The 23,406-nt window shown below is 33.2% G+C and overlaps 1 protein-coding gene across 1 annotated transcript in view; it reads left to right on the top strand.

The window, feature by feature from the left end:
• LOC133206082 (phosphorylase b kinase gamma catalytic chain, liver/testis isoform-like) overlaps nt 1-23,007 on the top strand; it is a 213,814-nt gene extending 190,807 nt beyond the window's left edge. The window contains 3 exon segments of the mRNA XM_061342012.1: nt 14,597-14,677; nt 17,323-17,364; nt 22,042-23,007. Of these exon segments, the coding sequence (XP_061197996.1) occupies nt 14,597-14,677; nt 17,323-17,364; nt 22,042-22,290 (372 nt within the window). The 3' untranslated portion in view covers nt 22,291-23,007.
• The last annotated feature ends 399 nt before the right edge of the window (nt 23,008-23,406 follow it).

Genomic DNA, 23,406 nt, shown 5'->3' with positions numbered 1-23,406 from the left:
TTCAACGGAAGACCTATAGTGATTCTACTGTTTCTTATTATTATTATTCTTCTTATTTTTTTGACTTTCTAATTTTGTGCACGCGATTTCTCGACGACTATTGGATGGATTTACATGAAATTTTCAGAAAAGATGTGTCGTAACATGAACTTGATCTATCTGAGAGAAAATCTGGAAATTCGCTTCCGGTGCCAAGTTACAGACCATTTTCTGATTTCAAAATGACATTTTGTCCGCGGATAATCTCAGGAACGGTAAAAGATATCAATGTGAAACTTTCAGGGATTATAGATCGTGATAGGTACAAGCCGGGTCGCTACTTTTCGTTTGTCGTCGGCACTTCCGGTCGCTTACGGAAGTGATCAAAGAAATCGTAAAATTTCAACGTCCCTTTTTTAAATTAAAACTTATATCACATTATTGCATCTCTTTTGTACTTTCGAAATATGTTGGTCCCACCGGAAACAAAAACGTCAACTTCCGGTTAAAAGAGAAAAACTACATAATTTGAGTATTTTTCTTTCCCATTAATATCTTTTGTAGATAAAGTATTTGAAATAAATTTTAAATATGTTATTCAGAGTGCAAATGTCTAGAGTAACCCTGAATATCTTTCAAAAATTCACTTCCGGTCGCGTGTTTTCCTGTCCTCAAAATGAGAAGTTGTCTGAGCGAGATCTCAAAAACAGGTAAAAGATTAAAACACCAAACTTTTACGAGTAATAGACCTTGAAGAGTAAGCAAAATCATTTGGGTTAAACGCGTCAGTCGTCACTTCCGCTTGTCACAGGAAGTGATCAAAGAAATAAAAAATTTTAACTTTTCTTTTTTAAATTAAAACTTACATGACTTTATTGCATCTCTTTTGCTGTTTTGAAATATGTTAGATTCCACCGGAAACAAAAACGTCAACTTCCGGTTTTAGGAGATAAACTACGTTATTTTGATATTTAACTTTCTCATAAATATTGCTTATCGATAAAATACTTGAAGTAATTTTATGTATGTTGTAGATACTGCAAATGTCTAGAGAAAAGTCAGATATTTTAATAAAATTCACTTCCGGTCGCTTGTTTATCTGTCCTCAAAATTAGATTTGTTCTCACAATGTTGCTCGGCAACAGTAAACGACTGAAGTCTAAAACTTTCAGGACTCATAGTCAGTAATCAGTTTATTTCATTTGTGAAAAAATCTTTTATCGCCGTTACTTCCGGTCGTGACAGGAATTGATGCAAAAAAGTGAATGGTTAATGGTTAGCACGTTATATTTTCACGCTGACGACCATTGTTAAATCTCCAAAGTGTCTGAATTTCTTTTATCACTTTTTCAGCTTGAATTTTCGTTTTTATTTTCAGAATCGGACGGAAGACCTCTCATTGCTCGCAATGAGTTTCTAGTTATTATTATTAAGGTCTTCCGTTCCAGACGGAAGACCTTATAGTGATTGTACTGTTTATTATTATTATTAAGGTCTTCCGTTCCAGACGGAAGACCTTATAGTGATTGTACTGTTTATTATTATTATTATTATTATTATTATTATTATTTTTTTCCCCTTTTTTTGTCGGCAGGATTTCTCAGAGATGACTGGATGGATTTTCCTGAAATTTTCAGGGTTGATAGAGAATAAAAATACCCCGAGGCGTTTTTTTCATTTTTTCAAAATTCACTTCCGGTCGTCAGATATGTCCGATTTCCGTTTTTTTCAAAAATATTTTTTCCGAGTGAGATCTCAGAAACGGTAAGAGATTAAGACACCAAACTTATACGAGTAATAGATCATGAGGAGTAGGCGAGCCCATTTGGGTTAAGCGTGTCAGCCGTCACTTCCGGTCGTCACAGGAAGTGATCAAAGAAATCGAAAATTTCAACTTTTCTTTTTTGAATCTTTTTTTGCATCACATTATTGCATCTCATGTGTAGTTTCGAAATATATCAGTCCCACCGGAAACAAAAACGACAACTTCCGGTTAGAAGAGGAAAACTACATAATTTGAGTATTTTACTTTCCCTTAAATATCTTTTATAGATAAAGTATTTAAAAAGATTTTTAGATATGTTATTCAGACTGCAAATGTCTAGAGTAACGTCAAAAATCTTAGTAAAATTCACTTCCGGTCGCGTGTTTTTCCTGTCCTCAAAATGAAAAGTAATCCCATCGAGATCTCGGAAACGGCATGAGATTAAGACACCAAACTTATAGGAGTAATAGACCTTGAGGAGTAGGCAAAACACATAGGGTTAGACGCGTCAGCCGTCACTTCCGGTCGTCACAGGAAGTGATCAAAAAATCGAAAATTTCAACTTTTCTTTATAAAATTAAAACTTGCATCACTTTGTTGCATCTCTATCGTGTTTAGAAATATGTTAGATTCCACCGGAAACAAAAACTGTAAACTTCCGGTTTAAAGAGATAAACTACGTTATTTCGATGTTAAGCTTTCTCATAAATATCACTTACAGATTTGAAATGTTTTTTTATTTTTACATATCCTGTAGATACTACAAATGTCATGAGAAAAATTAAGAGATTTTTATTCAATTTACTTCCGGTCGTGTGTTTTCCTGTCCCAAAAATTAGAATGTGTTCTCAGAATTGCTTGGTAAGAGTAAAGGACTGAAGGCTAAAACTTTCAGGACTTATAGTCAGTCATCAGTTCATTTGCATCGTGTAAAAATCGTCTGTCGTCATTACTTCCGGTTGTGACAGGAAATGAAGCAAAAAAAGTATTTTTTTAAAGTTATTTTGTTTCTACATCAGTTTGAGGCTTATACCGACGTTGGAAAAGACATGTTCATGCAAACAGGAAGTAGTATAACGGAAGACCTTCTCATTACTAGTAATGAGTTTCTAGTTATTATTATTATTATTATTTTTTCCCCTTTTTTTGTCGGCAGGATTTCTCAGAGATGACTGGACGGATTTTCCTGAAATTTTCAGGGTTGATAGAGAATGAAAATACCCCGAGGCGTTTTTTTCATTTTTTCAAAATTCACTTCCGGTCGTCAGATATGTCCGATTTCCGTTTTTTTCAAAAATATTTTTTCCGAGTGAGATCTCAGAAACGGTTAGAGATTAAGACACCAAACTTATACGAGTAATAGATCATGAGGAGTAGGCGAGCCCATTTGGGTTAAGCGTGTCAGCCGTCACTTCCGGTCGTCACAGGAAGTGATCAAAGAAATCGAAAATTTCAACTTTTCTTTTTTGAATTTTTTTTTGCATTACATTATTGCATCTTATGTGTAGTTTCGAAATATGTCAGTCCCACTGGAAACAAAAACGACAACTTCCGGTTAGAAGAGGAAAACTACATAATTTGAGTATTTTACTTTCCCTTAAATATCTTTTGTAGATAAAGTATTTGAAAAGATTTCTAGATATGTTTTTCAGACTGCAAATGTCTAGAGTAACGTCAAAAATCTTAGTAAAATTCACTTCCGGTCGCGTGTTTTTCCTGTCCTCAAAATGAAAAGTTATCTCAGCGAGATCTCGGAAACGGCATGAGATTAAGACACCAAACTTAAATGAGTAATAGACCTTGAGGAGTAGGCAAAACACATAGGGTTAGACGCGTCAGCCGTCACTTCCGGTCGTCACAGGAAGTGATCAAAAAATCGAAAATTTCAACTTTTCTTTATAAAATTATAACTTGCATCACTTTGTTGCATCTCTTTCGTGTTTTGAAATATGCCAGTCCCACCGGAAACAAAAACCGTAAACTAGCGGTTTAAAGAGATAAACTACGTTATTTCGATGTTTAGCTTTCTCATAAATATCACTTTAAGATAAGTATTTGAAATGTTTTCTTATACATATGCTGTAGATACTACAAATGTCATGAGAAAATTCAGAGATTTTTATTCAATTCACTTCCGGTCGTGTGTTTTCCTGTCCCCAAAATTAGAATGTGTTCTCACAATTGCTCGGTAAGAGTAAAAGACTGAAGTCTAAAACTTTCAGGACTTATAGTCAGTCATCAGTTCATTTGCATCGTGTAAAAATCGTCTGTCGTCATTACTTCCGGTCGTGACAGGAAATGAAGAAAAAAGTAATTTTTTTAAGTTATTTTGTTTCTACATCAGTTTTAGGCTTATACCGACGTTGGAAAAGACATGTTTATGCAAACAGGAAGTAGTATAACGGAAGACCTTCTCATTACTAGTAATGAGTTTCTAGTATTCTTAATATTATTGTATAGACGAAATTTTGTATAGGACTTTGTCCGCTCCATTTCTTTAGAACAGCTTAACATATGAAAGTTAACTCTGTCAGATATCATAGATAATGACTTGTAGATGTCACCATGAACATTTTTTCCGTCGTCAATACTTCCGGTCGTCACAGAAAGTGGATTAAAAAATCGATTTTTTCAATTTCTTCGTCTTTCTAACTTCTTTTTTCAGTAATATTCATAGGGTACGTAAAGTCCCCTCTTTGAAGCTTTTACGTATTACCAGTTTCTTGATAGGATTAAGAAGGAATTTAATATCTTTAAATACCTTAGAAATTCCGTAAACGTAGGACCAACGTTTCTTAAACACTACGAAATATTGACTTTTTCCGGGTATATATAGTTTGCGGGGACTGCTCAGAGCTCATTCACGTAAGAGAAGGTGTAGAGGTAACACCTACCTGGTGATTGGGATAGGCCAGAAAAACCTTCCTGTTGCCATGGAAACGAGTTTATATTAAATAAAACTGGTTGTATATGATATATATCATGTGTGTGCATTTTATCTGCCCCACTGTCATCTTTACAGACCCCCCCCCTTCTCTTTTATTGTAATGAATGCAAATTTTGCTTTTATGTTTTGGATTCTAAATAAAATGACCTTGACCTTCATATCACAAGCAACTCTTCTTGAAGTTTTCAAAATGATAAGGCTTAATTCTTTGTACAAAATAAAGGGCATTTACATGTTTATGTTCAAGACCCCCCCCCCCCCTCGAAGTAGCCAGGTGGAATAGGCAGATATAAAATATACAACTTATAAGGAACTTCTTAAGAGGTTCATTAATAAAATTCAGTTCCCCTGATGTGGTTTGATATTTTGCTACCATTCATTCTTCTTCTGTTTTATCTATAGAATTTATAATTATTTTATTTAGAATTAATTTATCTTTAGAAAGTAGTGATTGTCAGCTGCATTCATTAGCCGTCTTCTTGTATATCTATTACTTGCATATTAATAATTTCATTAAATAATATTTAAAAGTATTAAAACTTCATTTCTATTAAATTTTATTAATATGTAAATCCTTGGATCCGCTCCTGCAGGTGCGCGAAAGCCTCATCACTACTGTAAACAAATTATTCATCACGCCGAAAATGTTCATGATTCCGCTAAACTAAGAAAGTTTACACATAGTTTATCATCTCATAAACAACCATCAGCCCTGTCCAACGCAGAAATGCTCCAATTGAAGGGGAAAATTCAGGAATTGTTTTGCGTCAGCCATGTTTTGACGTGAACCTTATACGGCATTCTGTTATATTCTTAATATTATTGTATAGACGAAATTTTGTATAGGACTTTGTCCGCTCCATTTCTTTAGAACAGCTTAACATATGAAAGTTAACTCTGTCAGATATCATAGATAATGACTTGTAGATGTCACCATGAACATTTTTTCCGTCGTCAATACTTCCGGTCGTCACAGAAAGTGGATTAAAAAATCGATTTTTTCAATTTCTTCGTCTTTCTAACTTCTTTTTTCAGTAATATTCATAGGGTACGTAAAGTCCCCTCTTTGAAGCTTTTACGTATTACCAGTTTCTTGATAGGATTAAGAAGGAATTTAATATCTTTAAATACCTTAGAAATTCCGTAAACGTAGGACCAACGTTTCTTAAACACTACGAAATATTGACTTTTTCCGGGTATATATAGTTTGCGGGGACTGCTCAGAGCTCATTCACGTAGGAGAAGGTGTAGAGGTAACACCTACCTGGTGATTGGGATAGGCCAGAAAAACCTTCCTGTTGCCATGGAAACGAGTTTATATTAAATAAAACTGGTTGTATATGATATATATCATGTGTGTGCATTTTATCTGCCCCATTGTCATCTTTACAGACCCCCCCCCCTTCTCTTTTATTGTAATGAATGCAAATTTCGCTTTTATGTTTTGGATTCTAAATAAAATGACCTTGACCTTCATATCACAAGCAACTCTTCTTGAAGTTTTCAAAATGATAAGGCTTAATTCTTTGTACAAAATAAAGGGCATTTACATGTTTATGTTCAAGACCCCCCCCCCCCCCCTCGAAGTAGCCAGGTGGAATAGGCAGATATAAAATATACAACTTATAAGGAACTTCTTAAGAGGTTCATTAATAAAATTCAGTTCCCCTGATGTGGTTTGATATTTTGCTACCATTCATTCTTCTTCTGTTTTATCTATAGAATTTATAATTATTTTATTTAGAATTAATTTATCTTTAGAAAGTAGTGATTGTCAGCTGCATTCATTAGCCGTCTTCTTGTATATCTATTACTTGCATATTAATAATTTCATTAAATAATATTTAAAAGTATTAAAACTTCATTTCTATTAAATTTTATTAATTTGTAAATCCTTGGATCCGCTCCTGCAGGTGCGCGAAAGCCTCATCACTACTGTAAACAAATTATTCATCACGCCGAAAATGTTCATGATTCCGCTAAACTAAGAAAGTTTACACATAGTTTATCATCTCATAAACAACCATCAGCCCTGTCCAACGCAGAAATGCTCCAATTGAAGGGGAAAATTCAGGAATTGTTTTGCGTCAGCCATGTTTTGACGTGAACCTTATACGGCATTCTGTTATTAAGGTCTTCCGTTTCAGTCGGAAGACCTTATAGTGATTGTACGGTTTATTATTAAGGTCTTCCGTTTCAGACGGAAGACCTTATAGTGATTCTACTGTTTCTTCTTTTTCTTTTTATTAAGGTCTTCCGTTCAGTCGGAAGACCTTATAGTGATTCTACTGTTTCTTCTTTATTATTATTTTTTTTTTCCCTTTTCCTTTTCGGGGCGATTTCTCAGAGATGACTGGACGGATTTTCTTGAAATTTTCAGGGATGATAGAAAATAAAAATACGCCCAGGCGTTTTTTTCATTTTTTCAAAATTCACTTCCGGTCGTCAGATATGTTCGATTTCCGTTTTTTTCAAAAATATTTTGTCCCAGTCATATCTCAGAAACGGTAAGAGATTAAGACACCAAACTTATATGGTTAATAGATCTTGAGGAGTAGGCAAAACCATTAGGGTTAAGAGCGTCAGCCGTCACTTCCGGTCGTCACAGGAAGTGATCAAAGAAATCGAAAATTTCAACTTTTCTTTTTTGAATTTTTTTTTGCATCACGTTATTGCATTTCATTTGTAGTTTCGAAATATGTTGGTCTCACCGGAAAAAAAAACGACAACTTCCGGCTATAAGCGAAAAACCGCATTATTTGAGTATTTTACTTTCCCATAAATATTTTTTATAGCTAATGTATTTGAACTGATTTTTGAATATGTTATTAAGACTGCAAATGTCTAGAGTAACCTCAAATATCTTTGTAAAATTCACTTCCGGTCGCGCGTTTAGATGTCCGCAAATTGAAAACTTGTCCGAGTGAGATCTCAGAAACGGTAAGAGATTTAGACATCAAACTTATGGGAGTATTAGACCTTGAGGAGTAGACAAAACCATTTGGGTTAAGAGCGTCAGCCGTCACTTCCGGTCGTCACAGGAAGTGATCAAAGAAATCAAATATTTTAACTCTTCTCTTTTGGAATAAGTCTTGCATCATATAATTGTATCTTTTTCACAGTTACGATATGTGTTGGTCCAACCGGAAACAAAAAACAACAACTTCCGATTATAAGAGAAAAACTACATAATAAGGGTTTTTAATTTTCCCTTACATATCGCCTATAGATAGAGTTCTTTAAATGATTTTTATATATGTTATTGAAACTGCAGATGTCTAGAGTGACATGAAATATCTTAGTAAAAATTACTTCCGGTCGCGTGTTTTCTTGTCCTCAAAATGACAAGTTATATCAGCGAGATCTCGGAAACGGCATGAGAGTAAGACATCAAACTTACAGGAGTGATAAACGTTGGTGAGAAGGCAAAACACATAAGGGTAAAAGCGTCAGCCGTCACTTCCGGTCGTCACAGGAAGTGATCGAAGAAACTGAAAATTTCAACTTTTTTTTTTAAATTGAAACTTATCACTTTATTACTTCTCTTTCGCTGTTTTGAAATATGTTAGATTCCATCGGAAACAAAAACGTTAAACTTCCGGTTTTAAGAGATAAACTACGTTATTTCGTGGTTTAACTTTCTCATAAATATCACTTATAGACAAGTATTTGAAATGTTTTTTACATATGCTGTAGATACTGAAAAAGTCAAGAGAAAATTCAGAGATTTTTATTCAGTTCACTTCCGGTCGTGTGTTTTCCTGTCCTCAAAATTAGAATTTGTTCTCACAATTGTTCGGCAACAGTAAAAGACTGAAGTCTAAAACTTTCAGAACTTATAGTCAGTCATCAGTTCATTTGCATCGTGTAAAAATCGTGTGTCGTCATTACTTCCGGTCGTGACAGGAAACGAAGCAAAATGTATTTATTTAAATCAATTTGTTTCTACATAAGTTTTAGGCTAATACCAAAGTTGGAAAAGACATGTTGATGCAAACAGGAAGTAGTAGAACGGAAGACCTTCTCATTACTAGTAATGAGTTTCTAGTTATTTTTATTTTTATATCTTTACAACAAATTGCAGAGTGTCATGTCTCACTAAGGTAGAAATTTTATAATCTAAAAAGACAAATAATTTGTTTTGATGTTTAGGCTGTAGCATTGTTAATCAATCATAAAATATACAATAAACAAAGTTGTAGGTCATACGAAATGGTTTTTAACACTAAGGGTTTTACTTTTTAAACATAAATTACGTTCAGTACAATAAATTCTTTTTTTTAACTGAGAAATGAAGGTGTAAACTTGTGCACTTCATGAAGTTGTTACCTGCTTATCATTCTTGATTTTGTGGTTTTATGACGTCACAGAGACCCATTGATATAAAGAACACATTAGACCTAGTGTAATTTTACCGTATTTTATTGAAATAATTTTGGCCATTCTTTATACATATAAATATGATTATGTTTTCAAATGAACCATCTGATTTCATAGTGCAGTTGGCTCTGTTTGAATTAGTAGTTAATTAGGCATAGCAACTGAAAACGAGAGCTTTTCATCATAGGATGATCCTGATGAATACCCCATACAGATCAAGAAAAACCCCTCCAACTATATTACCTAGTATTTAAAATTAATACTGAAGAAACTAAAACTTCTTATTCCTGTTTAATGCATAGATGATATGCACAAAAGGATTAAGATGTTATTGATGTGCAATATGAAAATGTGGTTTTTCATTCAAAGTGAAATTGTATAATTTACAACTAAGAATAGCTTAATTTATTTATTTATTGGCCTGAATCTTCTTTCAGTAAAAATTTTAATAAGCCTACAAAATTTTGTAAAAAAAATACCCAGCTAACGAGCCCCCTCCCCCATTTCAAATTAACATGGGGGTATTGAAGTTCATGATAATGTGGTTTAATGAAAAATGTCGGCGTCTTTGAATGTGCAATTTCTGCATTTTGAAACCCGAGGACTGATATTAAAACGATATAGAAATGAACTACCCGAGTTAATGATGACATCACCCTTCTGCTATAATAAAAAATAATGATTTAAAAAAATACATGGCTGAAAACACTGGCATTACCAATATGTATTTATTACATTTTCACAGTGAAATTTTTAACAGTGAAATACTGTAATTTATTTATTGAATAAAAGGGATATTCTGACACAGTGTGAAAGGACATCAAAAATGGTATTCTCACAGTGTGAGAATATCAGAAGTGTGACAAAACTCTTGATCCCATCGCCAAGAGTGTTTTTAAAAAAAACTCCCTGGCCTGTTATAAGATAGAGAGAGTAAATGAACCATCCTGACAGAGACTAAAACTGCCAAAGTTTCTCCAAATATGTTATTAAAAACCCATGTTTACAACATTTTTCAATCTCGCAATCCCTTTGCTATGACGTTTCAACTGTTCAACTATGACGTCCCCGCCTATGAAACCCTGTTACGAAAAGACAGAGTCAAAGGGAAAATCAAAGAAAATGTAATAAACAGAAAATTCAATATTTTGAAGATGAATATGGAATTTATTTCACTTTTTTTTTATTTTAACACGTGCTTCGCACTCGTGAAAATATCAAAAAATCCTGTCCCACTTGTGAAATAAATTCCATATTCATCTACAAAACATTGAATATCCTCTTTATATGCATGCACTGTACAGTGCAGATACATGTAACAGTTTGGCTCAGCTATTGCAATTTGAAAACACTTGTACAGTTCGTGCTCAAATAGATCAGTTAAAACTACATACCATTTGCGAGACTGATCCTCATCAGTTTTTAATATTCAGCTTGGCCAAGATCAGGTACCCATGTTGGTTGCAGATTAACAAAAAAATGAAGTCAAACGAAATGTATTACAAATATGTTCTATGTAACACTACATCCTTTCGGCAGATTGTCTGAAATTTCTGTCCATTTCTGTCAAGTGGTTAAAAAGATTTCTTTCTTAATATAGCAGAGACCCAAGTGGGCTACGGACTATACATATTCAGGCATAACATTTATCTTTATCATATTCAACTAAACAAAAAAAGTATAATTCAAATACAAACTCTTCACAAAACATTGTCTGAGCAAGAAAAATCACATAACTCATTTCCATTAAAATGTTACAGTGTAAAAAGGACATGGGTAAATTTGTTAATCTTTGGGAGTTTTTCTACTCTTATTATCTGGACATCTGAAGTAAAAATACATTAAAGTACTTTCATTTTTTCTAAAAATATTGTATGTGGGGATGAAAATTTCAAACTTATTTGGTAATATTCAGAGAAAAACTGTGTCAAACATTTTTTGATTGACTATTTTGAGACCCCAGGCTACGGACTATACATATAGTATTTTTCATTTATTGAGACACCATAGAAAAATACCTGTTTGTATCAGTAAATATTTGTTAAAATTGTCATCATGGAGTTCACACGTGTTTAATAAATCATTTCATTTGGATATTTCATCAATTTATACAAAAATCCCGTGAAATTTAACAAAATAAAACGAAAACTTCAAATAAATTCACAATACGAGTAAAATATAAATTGTCAGAACAAAATAATACATGTCAGAATTACATGTAATTGGTGTTTTGATAACAAAATATAGTTCAAGACCATCTGGAGACCAAGAATGGGCTTTAATTTAGCATCTGTGATGGCTGGATTTCATGTGAGCACTGGGGCTACGGACTATACCGTTAAACATCTCTATTGTGGACAATCAACTTAAAGAAAATATAATTGAATAATTAAATTTTGTGCATTTTTTAAAAATTATTTTGCATTCTATAAAAGTTCACACTCCTGAGTTCGAGTATTCAAAATACCATATTTAAAAATCAATTGTCTTATGTATTGTGTACTTTCAACGCCAAATGAAATTCCAGTTCAACTAATTAATGCATTATTGGGGTTCAAACTATAAAACTATAATGAATAAAAGCAAAAGGAGCTGTATTTAAATCAAGGCATGATTTTTTTTTTTGGGGGGGGGGGGTACAGAATATATTGCTTCATATTTTTTTTTAATTTTAATGTAATATATGGAGCTCAAGGTGTTCATTCAAAAGGTATATTGGTATATAATATCATATGATCATATGGTGTAATTCATAAAAAAGTTACAAACTATGATTTGAAGTAAAAATATGATTAATACAATATCTATCCATCAAGAATCAATGCTTTTTTTAAATTAACAATTCAGTGACAAGTAGATTGAGTGGCAAAATTATAAGAGTGAAGGTCTCACTTTGTACTAAATTGCAAAGTAAGGAGTTGATCCTTATGTTTTGGGATCAAATCCCACTATGGGATGTTAAGACTGGTTGATGAGAAGTAATAAACCATTGAAGCCCAATTTTGCAGTAGATGCAGGCAGGGAAAAAAATCTTGCTAATACAGAAGTACGGTTATATGGTCTGTAAATTTGCTAAATTCATTTGTAGAGTCCGTAGCCCTTTTGTAAGTAGGATTTTTGTGGCCAAATATCCTTTTAAAAATATTACAATGCAAATTATTCTAAATGGATTGACAGTATGTATCACAAGAAGGGAAACTTGTTCATGTATATTTAGAAATATGTTGTGACCACAAACATAACAGGACAGACTACAGAAGCAAGCCTTCAGTTGAAAAATATTAATTTTCAGACATCTCATCTTTAATTACAGTGGTATTTGTATTTAAAACATTGCATTTTTTTGAATAAAGATATTACTGTATTGTAGTTATTGTATCAATAATGTATATGACTTTTTCTGGAAGCTTTTATATTAGGGCTACGGACTATACAGGGCTACGGACACCAATTATTCTTTAATAACTTCTTTTGATGTTAGCGCAAAAGCTATTCATTACTGTTTTTTTATTTGACTGGTAATTGTGAAAATATCAAACAAGAGCATGATTAATTATACATTCTTTTGTTGAACTCAAACTATAATGAAATATGGGGCTACGGACTATACAAAAACTTTGACCAGTATGGGAAAAAAAATACAAAATGTGCACACATTTTACCATATAACCACCATATTTTTCTCATAGTACTTTTTTTCTTAAGTAAGATAAACAAAATTTAAAACATTATATTTGCTCTTTTTTGCTAAAAATTATGCATTTATTCCAACATTGATAAATCTTAAATTATATAACAAAGCATTTATTCATAATTTCCACAATTTTTATCCTTTTTCTTTTCTGTAAAAAATAAACTAAACCAGAGTGATTTTTCTATAAGTAAGTATATTTATTTTTAAATGTTTCATTCAAAATAATTTTAATTAACCATTTTTTAAAATGTAAAAAATCAAGTGCAACAGCATAACGCTTCAAAAATTATGAATCTGTGACTTTATTCTGTTGTTTTTTCAAAGACGCAGATTCTATATATACGATATTATATACCAATGGAAAGCTCTCATTCTGCTCTTTGCAATGCAACAAAAGACATTTAGATTAGATGTAACTATAAAGAGTTACATCTATATAACAGCATTTAGTTGGAAATGGGCACCTGATCTTGGCCAAGCCGATTAATATTTTTAAAGTTAAACAAAATTTTTAAATCAGATCTTGTGACCTCTGTGATAATAAACTAATACACATTTAAATAATTTAGTTTGTAAAAATACAGACACAGAAAAAGTAAGCAGTTTTACATAGATAGAACTGTGTTTAAAGTCGGTTTTCTAAATTATTACGATGATAATTACAGGTATATTGCAAATTTTATTTTGGTAAGAAAAAAAAATACAGGAAAATATGTGTATTTATTCACTAAACTGAAACAAAGATTTCCACTATTTTTAACCCTTAAGTTACTTTTTATTACATTTACACTGTACTAAATGAAAATATTTGATGTTGTTTCTACTAACCTCATTATTATTATATGTACACAACTTTTTCTGGGTTGTTGATTTAAAAAAGAAAACTATCTCTGGGTGTTTTGAAAATAAAGAGATTATTCAAGGACTCTCTCAAAAAAGAGGAGAGAGTTAGATTATTTAAAGTGTCGATATTATTATATGTACACGCTTTTCCTGGGTTGTTGATTTAAAAAAGAAAACTATCTGCGAGTGTTTTGAAAATAAAGAGATTATTCAAGGACTCTCTCAAAAAAGAGGAGAGAGTTAGAGTGAGATTATTTAAAGTGTCAATATTATTACATGTACACGCTTTTCTGGGTTGTTGATTTAAAAAAGAAAACTATCTGCGAGTGTTTTGAAAATAAAGAGATTACTGGTATTCAAGAACTCTCTAAAAAAACAGGAGATAGAGAGAGTGAGATTATTTAAAGTGTCGAAGGATGACAATGCCCCGGTAATCCAATTGAAATTACACAGATATCTTGCAAATATGCAATGGAATTTAGAAAAAGAAATACTAATTTGTTTGAACATCATATACTTATATAAGGTTCTAGCCATGATTATGAAAAAATTTACATTATCCTTTGTATACATATAAGTACTCTGCACAGCGCTAAACAGCGACTGGGTCTTAATGTCATCATAAGCAAAGGGAGATAAGCCGCATCAGTTGAAGATCATTTTCATGATCGAGTAATCTTGATCGACTTTGCTGCCGCTACCTTGCATAAAAAATCCAAAATATATAATTTCAGGCTTATTAAAATAGCTCATATGAACTCATTTCCGTATACAACTCTTACTCAAATGCTCAGGGCATCGTTTCGTAAGCTCTAAGACAGTTGAGAAATGTATGATGTATTATTTGTTATAATTAGTACCTACACCACAGGAGAGGAATGTTTGATAATGTACATCAAACATTATAGTGAAATGAATGTTGAAATTATATGAAATGTGGAAAAAAGAGCATATAAAAGGAGATAACTTATCTTTTTCATATTTCTAGATTTCAAACTTGTTAATGGTTGATCCAAAACAACGATTATCAGCTGACCAGGCCCTGGCATCTCCTTTCTTCAAGAGAGAGGTGACCCTCTATTAGGTCACCTGAGTAACTCAGTGACCTATTGCTATCTGTTTTCGTCGGTTGTCTTCCATCATGTGTTAACATTTGAACATTTTCTGCTTCTTCTCTGAAACCGCTGAAGTAATTTCAGGAAATTTTAGCATATGGCATCTATGGGTGAAGGGGAACAAAATTTATGAATTTCATGGTCCCTGCCTCTCTGGGGCCTGAGGGATGGGGCTAAAACCATCAAATTTAAAATTTAAAAATCTTCTTTTTTTCTCATGGTCATCAAGCAGTTGAACTGTTTTCATGATTGTAATAAGCATTGAGTCTTCTACCAAAATTGTGAAATTCATGGCCCCAGGGTCAGAGGTTAAGTACATACATGTAGTTATGATAAGCAAGGATGCCTCTACCAAAATTGTTAATTTCATGGCCTCTGGGTCAGAGGTCCTGGTGCAAGGACGGGGCTATATAGATCATATAGTGAAAATGTAGTAGTTCTTTGAAAATCTTCTTCTCTGCTCCTGGGTATTAAACAGACTAAGTACATAGTTATGATGAAAAAGGGTGCCCATTCCAAAATTTTGAATTTCATGGCCCTCGGGTCAGGGGTTCTGGTGTTAGGGCAGGGCTCTATTTATTATATAGTGAAAATGCATTAATTCTTTGAAAATCTTCTCTGCTCTTGGGTATTAAACAGACTAAATAAGTACATAGTTATGATGAGCAAGGATGCCTTTTCCAAAATTTTGAAATTCATGGCTCCTGGGTCATAGGTTCTGGTGTTAGGGCAGGGCTCTATTGATTATATAGTGAAAATGCATTAATTCTTTGAAAATCTCTGCTCTTTGGTATTAAACAGACTAATTAAGTACATAGTTATGATGAGCAAGGATGCCTTTTCCAAATTTTGAAATTCATGGCTCCTGGGTCATAGGTTCTGGTGTTAGGGCAGGGCTCTATTGATTATATAGTGAAAAATGCATTAATTCTTTGAAAATCTTCTTCTCTGTTCCTGGATATTATTTTAAAAAATTAAGTACGTGGATATGATAAGCAAGGATGACTTTTCCAAAATTGTGAATTTCATGGCCCCAGGGTCAGGGGTTCTGGTGAGGGGGAGTCTATTGATTATATAATGAAAAAGCATTATTTCTTTGAAAATATTCTTTCTGCTCCTGGTTATAAAGCAGAGAAGCAACAGTACCTGGTCATAAGTGAGTCATAGTTTTATTTTTCCACTAAATATTTCATTGAAAAATGCATTTTTCTAAAATATTATTGCAGAGTTATTTGTTAATAATTTTTTTTATGACTAAAACACCATAAAATGTAGAATTCTTTGCAGTTTCTTGATATGATTTCAAAATAATTTTATCTGTACTGAAGGCACTGAAGGAGATATCACATGTCAAATGCTAATGAAAATTTTAAGACTCTATTTTTTTAAGAAATCATAGTAATTTGAGGTTAGAAAATTTTGTCTTTATGATTCAATGAATTATTCTCACCTTGGTGTTGAGCAGATACACAAACTTTATAGATATGTTGAGCAAGGGTGGTTCTTACAAAATTTTTAAAACTTGTGGTCCCAGGGTGAGGGGTTCTAGTATTTTTTTTAGGGGGGGGGGGGCTCTCTTGATAATATAGTGAAAATGTGTTAATTATTTGAAAATCTTCAATTGGGTGCATAGTTATGATGATGAGGGCTCTTCCAAATTTGTGAATTTCATGACCCTGGGTCATGGGTTCTGGTCTTTGGGTAGAACTGTGTTGGATCATTACAGAAAGTGTGTTATTTCTTTGAAAATCTTCTCTGCTCCTGGGCATATCAAAGGCAAACAGTGTAAAAGTCCTAATAAGCAAGGGTATTTTTACCAGATTTTTGAACGTCTGGACCATTTGGTCAAGTGTTTTGGTCCTGGCCAAGGCTCTATTAATTTGTATTCCATGGAGAGAAGTTATCCCCCATTGCCATTCACTTTTGATAATTAATCACTGTAAATAATGTATTTGAAAGGTTAATAGAATAAGTGAATTGTGTAAAAAAAAAATTATTGTATAATACAAAAAGTACTTTAATAATTTTAATGATCAGATAGACTTGTAAATAACTGATAAATAAACATCAAACAAAAATAAATGATCTTATTAATTGTTCTTCAGAGACCAAGATAGGTTATAATATGGGATGAAAATAGTACAGAAACACTAATAGTTTGTTAATAGTCTGCATGGTGAGGTGATAAATAGGGGACAGATTAAAACTTAGTTTATGAGTTGTTACTGAGTACTAGACTAATTATTTTGTAGATCCTGATCATCCTATTTCTCTTGCTTTTGAGCAACAAAGCTTCATCTATCAGTTTATTTTATATTCTATGGATCCTCTACATTGTAAATTGTTGTATTATATTCAGGTGACTGTTAAGGCCCTTGGGCTTCTTGTTGATAAAGCTATTTCTTTAATCATGCAATCTTCAATGAACTTTAAAACATATTTATATTATTTTATTATCTATAAAAATTGATTTAACAAATTTTAAATAAGTATTTCCAACGAAGTAAAAAAAATGGCATATTTGTGATATTTTGAACAAAAGTATATAGCATTTTGAAATAATTTATGGTGCTAATTTTCATCTTATATTCAATGGCAGCTAAAACCACCAAAACAATTTTTCCCAAGGAGGACATTTAGGGTAAGTGATCAGGAATAGATTTCTTAAAACAGCAAAAGTAAAGGATATAGCAAAGGAGCAACTCAGAAGCTTCAAACCGAAGGCTCAAGTGAGCTTAACTGATCAAAATTTGTCCGTTGTCTGTCGTTGATGTAAAACTTTTTACAATTTCATCTTCTGCTGTATAACCACTGGGCTAATTTCAACCAAATTTGGCACAGAGTATTCTTGGGTAAAGGGGATTCAAGTTTGTTCTTCTCAAGAACAGCAAAGCCATGATTGGTGATTTATATGGAAGCAGCCTTGGGTAATGTAGATTCAAGTGTGTTAAATCATGACCCGCTGGGCTAGGTGAGGTCACAATGGGCAAACAAAGTTTTACTTCAGGATCTAATTGGCGACTTTAGTCGCCATGGTCCTAAAATTTTTGATTGGCACCTAAAACTTTTCTATAAATCAATAAATTGGTGACCATTTTAATTTGACTTGGAGATCATTGAATTCTAGAACTTTTAACATTTTCAATTTATCTGAAAAATTTAAAAGAAGAGAAAACTATTTTTAGCAATGGACATGTATTTTTCTTGTCACATTGGGGTTTTTTTTCAGGAAGCACACGTGAACGAAATTTTGCGTCACATCAATGCACGCAGAGCTTAGGTAGACTAGATAAGACAATAGTTGATATATAGACTGACCCAAATTAATCAGTGAAAAGCGGGGGACAAAAATTTCTTCCCAATAACAGCAGATCCATGATTAGTAGAATTAATTCAAAAGCATCCTTGCGTAGTGTAGATTCAAGTTTGTTTAAATCATATTCCCCGGGTATGGGGCAGGGCCACAATAGAAAATCAAACAAATAGAAAAAAATCTAAAGCCATGATTAGTCAAAGAAATATAGAAGCATGTTCAGTTAGTGTAGATTCAAGTGTAAACAAATCATGCCCCCATTTTCCTGGGGGTTGGGGGTTTGGGGGTATTTGCGATCACTTATATATTAAATCTTTTCAATGCTAATCTGATTTCAGCTTTTTCCTAGCCAATTTGTTCAGGTTAGCGATGTGGTCCATGGGTCTCTTGTTCTAAATATTGGTGTCCAGTGTCCTTCTGTTGTGTGAAAACTCTTCACATTTCCCACTTTTCTCAGGAACGACTAGACCAAAATTGCCATAACGTATCCTTGGGTGAAGGAATAATCTAAGTTTGTTGTGAAGGGCCATTTCTTCTTTCAAGGAGAGATAATTAAGAATAAGTGAAAATTTTATGGCATCTTTAGAGATCTTCTCAGTAAACCTGGTCGCCTGCATGGTGCAGTGGTTAGAGCTCCTAATGTAGTTGGTTCAAATCTCAGTGCAGGACATGGAGACCGGTTCCTCGGATGAGACCCTATCACTGGATAAAATTGCACCTTTCAGTTGATGGAATGGTAAATGAATGCCCACTGAAAAGTCACTGAAAGGACCCTTGTCAATGACTTTTCTGTGATCTTTCATTTACCATTCAGTCGACTATTCGGTACTTTTCAATGGCCTTTCAGTTATATCATTTTATTAGATATTTTACTTATTTTTTAACTCAGCAATTTATAATTTTTGTGTTTCTTTTATAATGATATCAAATTTATCTATTTTGGAATTCTAAAAAAAAAAATGAATACACAAGAGCGAAACTTAAAAAAAAATGTATGAGAAATCCCTGGATCAAAGGTCCTTCAGCTTGAGAGGCTGTAACCTTATCTATTACGCATATTATATGTGTCAAGTTGGCACAATTTATAAAAATAAAAAACAAATTTGACTATCTATTATATGTATAGCATGTGTCAAGTTGGCGCAATTTATAACAAGAGGCCAATGGGCCACAACGCTTACCTGAGTAACTTTGGACTTGCTGTTCACCAGATTTTCCTCTTGTAATACTCATTGTGGCCCCACACTACCCATGGGCCATGATTTGAACAATTTAGAATCTACCCTTCCTCAGGAAGCTTCCACCTCTAAGTTTCAGTTTTTGTAGTCCTAAGGTTGTTGAGAAGAAGGCTTTTAAATATTTTTCCTGTATGTTTCAATGTTAAACTTAGATTCCCTATTGTGGCTCCACCCTACCCCCATGGTTTGAACAATTTAGAATCTACACTACCCCAGGATGCTTTCACATAATTTTCAGCTTTTCTAGCCCAGTGGTTCTTGAGAAGATTTTTAAAGATTTTTCCTATATATATCAATGTAAAACTTGAATTCCCTTTAGTGGCCCCACCCTACCCCTGGGGGCCACGATTTAAACAATTTAGAATCTACACCACCCCAAAATGTTTCCATTTAAGGTTTCAACTTTTCTGGCCCAGTGGTTCTTGAAAAGAAGATTTTTTTAAAGATTTTTCAATTATATTTCAATGCAAAACTTCGATTCCCTGTTATGGTCCTACCCTACCCCTAGGGGTCATGATTTGAACAATTTAGAATCTACAATCTACTAATGAAAGCTTCCACATAAGTTTCAGCTTTTCTGGTCCAGTGGTTCTTGAGAAAAAGATTTTTAATGACCCCAACCTATATTTGCCTTTTCTTGATTATCTCCCCTTGGAGGGAGGCTTGGCCCTTCATTTTAACAATTTAGAATCCCCTTCACCCAGGGATGCTTTTTTCCAACTTTTGTTAAAATTGGCCCATGGTTCTTGAGAAGAAGTTGAAAATATGAAAAGTTTACAGACGGACGGACAGACAGACGGACGGATGCTGGACACCAGGTGATCAAAAAAGCTCACTTGAGCTTTCAGCTTAGGTGAGCTAAAAATGAAAACAAATGGTCTCTTTTATTTCAGTTTTCCAAAAATATGGTCAATAGATTTCATAAAAAATGTTAGCCTCATTACAGTTGTCAGTCACTTCAACAAATTTCTAATAAGTGACATAACTTATTAATTCTTTTACTTATAAGTTGTTTATTAGCTCTTCTGAGCCAAAGGCTCAAAGAGCTAATGCTATGGCCATTTGTGCGGAGTGCATCAACTTTTTTGAATATTGGCCATAACTCAAGAACCCCTTGACCAATTTTTGTCAAATATGTCACAGAGTATCCTGGCCCAAGGGCTCTCATTTATGGTCACATTCCTATTTTTGATTGCTAAAAAATCTTCTCAAGGACCACTGGACAGATTATCACCAAACTTACACATAAGGATGATGATATGTTGTAGATAAAAACTTGTTCAAGGCATCACCCTGGGGCAAAGGGCGTGGTCTCAAGATCACTTCAAAGTTGACCAAAAATAATGATATTTTGCTTACTATAAGGACTAGGATCATCAAATTTTGTCAGTTTGATGCACCTTAGGACCTCATATTATGCTGACTCAAAAGTAGGTCATAGTGACCTACTTTTTGAATTTTGGAGGCATTTGTTTTCAAATTGATTTAGAGGCATATTTTGGACACTTTTAGACCTAAGATCATCAAACTTTGTCAGTTAATGCATCTTGGGTCCTCGGAGTACAACAACTGAAAAAGAGGTCACCATGACCTGCTTTTGAAATTTTATGGCAATATTTAAATATTTCAGGTACTTATTGGCTTACTGAATCATCAAACTTTGTCAGTTGATGCCTATTGGGTCCTTGGAGTATGTCAATTTAAAAGTAGGTCACCATGACCTGCTTTAAAAATTTATGGTTATATTTAAATATCTTAGGTACTAATTGGCTTAGAATCATTAAATTTTGTCAGTCTTCAAAGTATGACAGCTGAAAAGTAGGTCACTGAGACCTACTTTTGAAATTCTGTGGGCTATATTTAAATATTTCAGATACTAATTGGCTTAGAATCATCAAATTTTGTCAGTTGATGCATCCTGGGTCCTCAGAATACATCTACAGAAAAGTAGGTTACCATAACCTATTTTAAAAAATCTTATGGCTCTGGTATATTTAAATTTTTCAGGTACTAATTGGCATAGAATCATCAAACCTTGTATGTGTCCTCAAAGTATGTCAACTGAAAAGTAGGTCACCCTGACCTACTTTTGAAATCCAATGGCTGTATTTAAGTATTTCAAGTACTAATTAGAATCATCAAATTTTGTCAGTTGATTCATTCATCTTGGGTTCTCAGAGTCTTTTAATCAAAATGTGGGTCATGATGACCTACTTTTGGAATTTCAAGGCTTTATCTAATTTTCAGGATACTTAAAGGCTTCAAATAGAAGTTATAGGTTGTACAATTAATCAGAAGAGAGATTCAAGGTCCTTGGGCCTCTTGATTTTTGTTTATTGTTTAACATTCCTCTCAAGAATTTTTCACTCATATGGAGATGCCACCACTTGCTGGTGGAGGACTGTAAATTTATACTTATACTCAGCAGTTAGGGCCATTGAGCAGTGAAGGATCTTTTTCGTGCCAACACCTACTGTGACAGGGGACCTCGGTTTATACAGTCTCATCCAAACGACCGTTCTCCATGTCCCACAGTGAATTCGAACCCTCATCGAAGTTTTTTATTCATGAATAATCATTCTTGACTTCTAAAGAGGGAATAATTTAGACATGTTATGAGATACTAGTACTCAACAAAGTGGAATGAATGGCTGAAGTAACTGGAGTAGCAAGACATTACAGTAAATTGCTTTGAAAGGCTTGTTTATCACATTATCTATCTAAAGATTCCACAGACTAGTACTTTCAAACACTGTTTTGCTTTCAGGCTGGTGTTTTTTGTGTGAGATTTTTCCATAGACTTCGATTCTTTTACTACAACCCCCCACCAATACCAGTGGATACTGTAAGAACTAATCCATATAGCATTAAAAACTTCCGCAAACTCATAGATAGCTGCACTTTCAAAATGTATGGACATTGGGTAAAGAAAGGAGACAATCAAAACCGTGCAGCATTATTTGAACATGTACAAAGAGAAGACTGGAGATGCCAGAATTCCTTTGAAAGTACTTGATAAGTTCTTGATAAATGATTGTGTATGTAATTTTTTATGCAAGATACTGTAGAAGTACTTTTTATGTAGAAAATCCACAATGCTTTGCATGTTAAGAACTTGAGAGTGTTAATGCCGTCGTCCCAAGCTTGCCTGAAGACGAGAGACTTCTCACTGTGTAGTTAATCCTTTTTAGATCCCATAAAAGCTTAAGTGATATTTATTTTTCACATTTTGTCAGAGTTTCTTCAACTGTTCATCCATATTTTAATATTTTCATTGTCTCCAGAGCCACTGGGTCAATTTCAGCTGAACTTGACACAGAGCCACTGGATCAATTTCAAACCAAACTTGACATTAAAGATCTTGAGTGAGAAGAGAAATAAATAAGAATTAGTTAAAATTTCTTGACATCTTTTGAAAATTTTCTTAAGGTAATGCAAGGTAATGTTTATTCACTGAATTATATTGGATGTTGTTGGTCATTTCTTTGCCATGCTAACAATTGAATATTGTGCTCTGAGTCTTGTCAGGGTTTTTTTATGACTTAAAAAAATCAATATATACGTTCTCTAATTTTGTGTCTTTATAAATATGTGTTTTCAATCATCCTTATTATGACTTTGAAAACTGGTGTGCATAAAAGACAGATGAGCCATTTTGACAGGAAAGTTGAATAACACAAATGAATCCTGCATGAACAGAAAAAAGTTGAATAAATTTGAAAAGTAAAATTTTCATTTTTCTTTTTCTTTTTTTTTTTTTTTAAGAAAAATTGACATTATTAGTGACAAGGTTTAGAGTGTGTTTATTTGGCGCTTGAATGTAAAAAACAAATTCAAATGATATAAACATAAAAAAAAAAAATACTGAATGTGAATACATGGAATAACAGTGCTGTACTTAAAAAATTTATCAAAACTTAGAGATATGCTTGGGTTCAAGATATGCGTAGTTGTCCCATACAGTTTGGATTTAGTTTGGACTTCCTTTTAGTATGTTAGTACACATCATTTCCTGCATAACAATTGCATCACCAATGGAATAGTCTTCTGTTGTCAGTGAAGCATATTCATAATAAATTTTATGATACTCCAATCCTCAGGTTCATAAAATCAGCAGTTAAAAAAAATAACC

The sequence above is a fragment of the Saccostrea echinata genome, unplaced genomic scaffold (assembly GCF_033153115.1).
Source record: "Saccostrea echinata isolate AGI-Se365-2 ecotype Australia unplaced genomic scaffold, CSIRO_AGI_Sech_v1 ptg000054l, whole genome shotgun sequence".
NCBI lineage: Eukaryota > Metazoa > Mollusca > Bivalvia > Ostreida > Ostreidae > Saccostrea > Saccostrea echinata.
The sequence above is the reverse complement of the archived record's forward strand: the minus strand, read 5'-3'. Positions and strand labels throughout refer to the sequence as shown.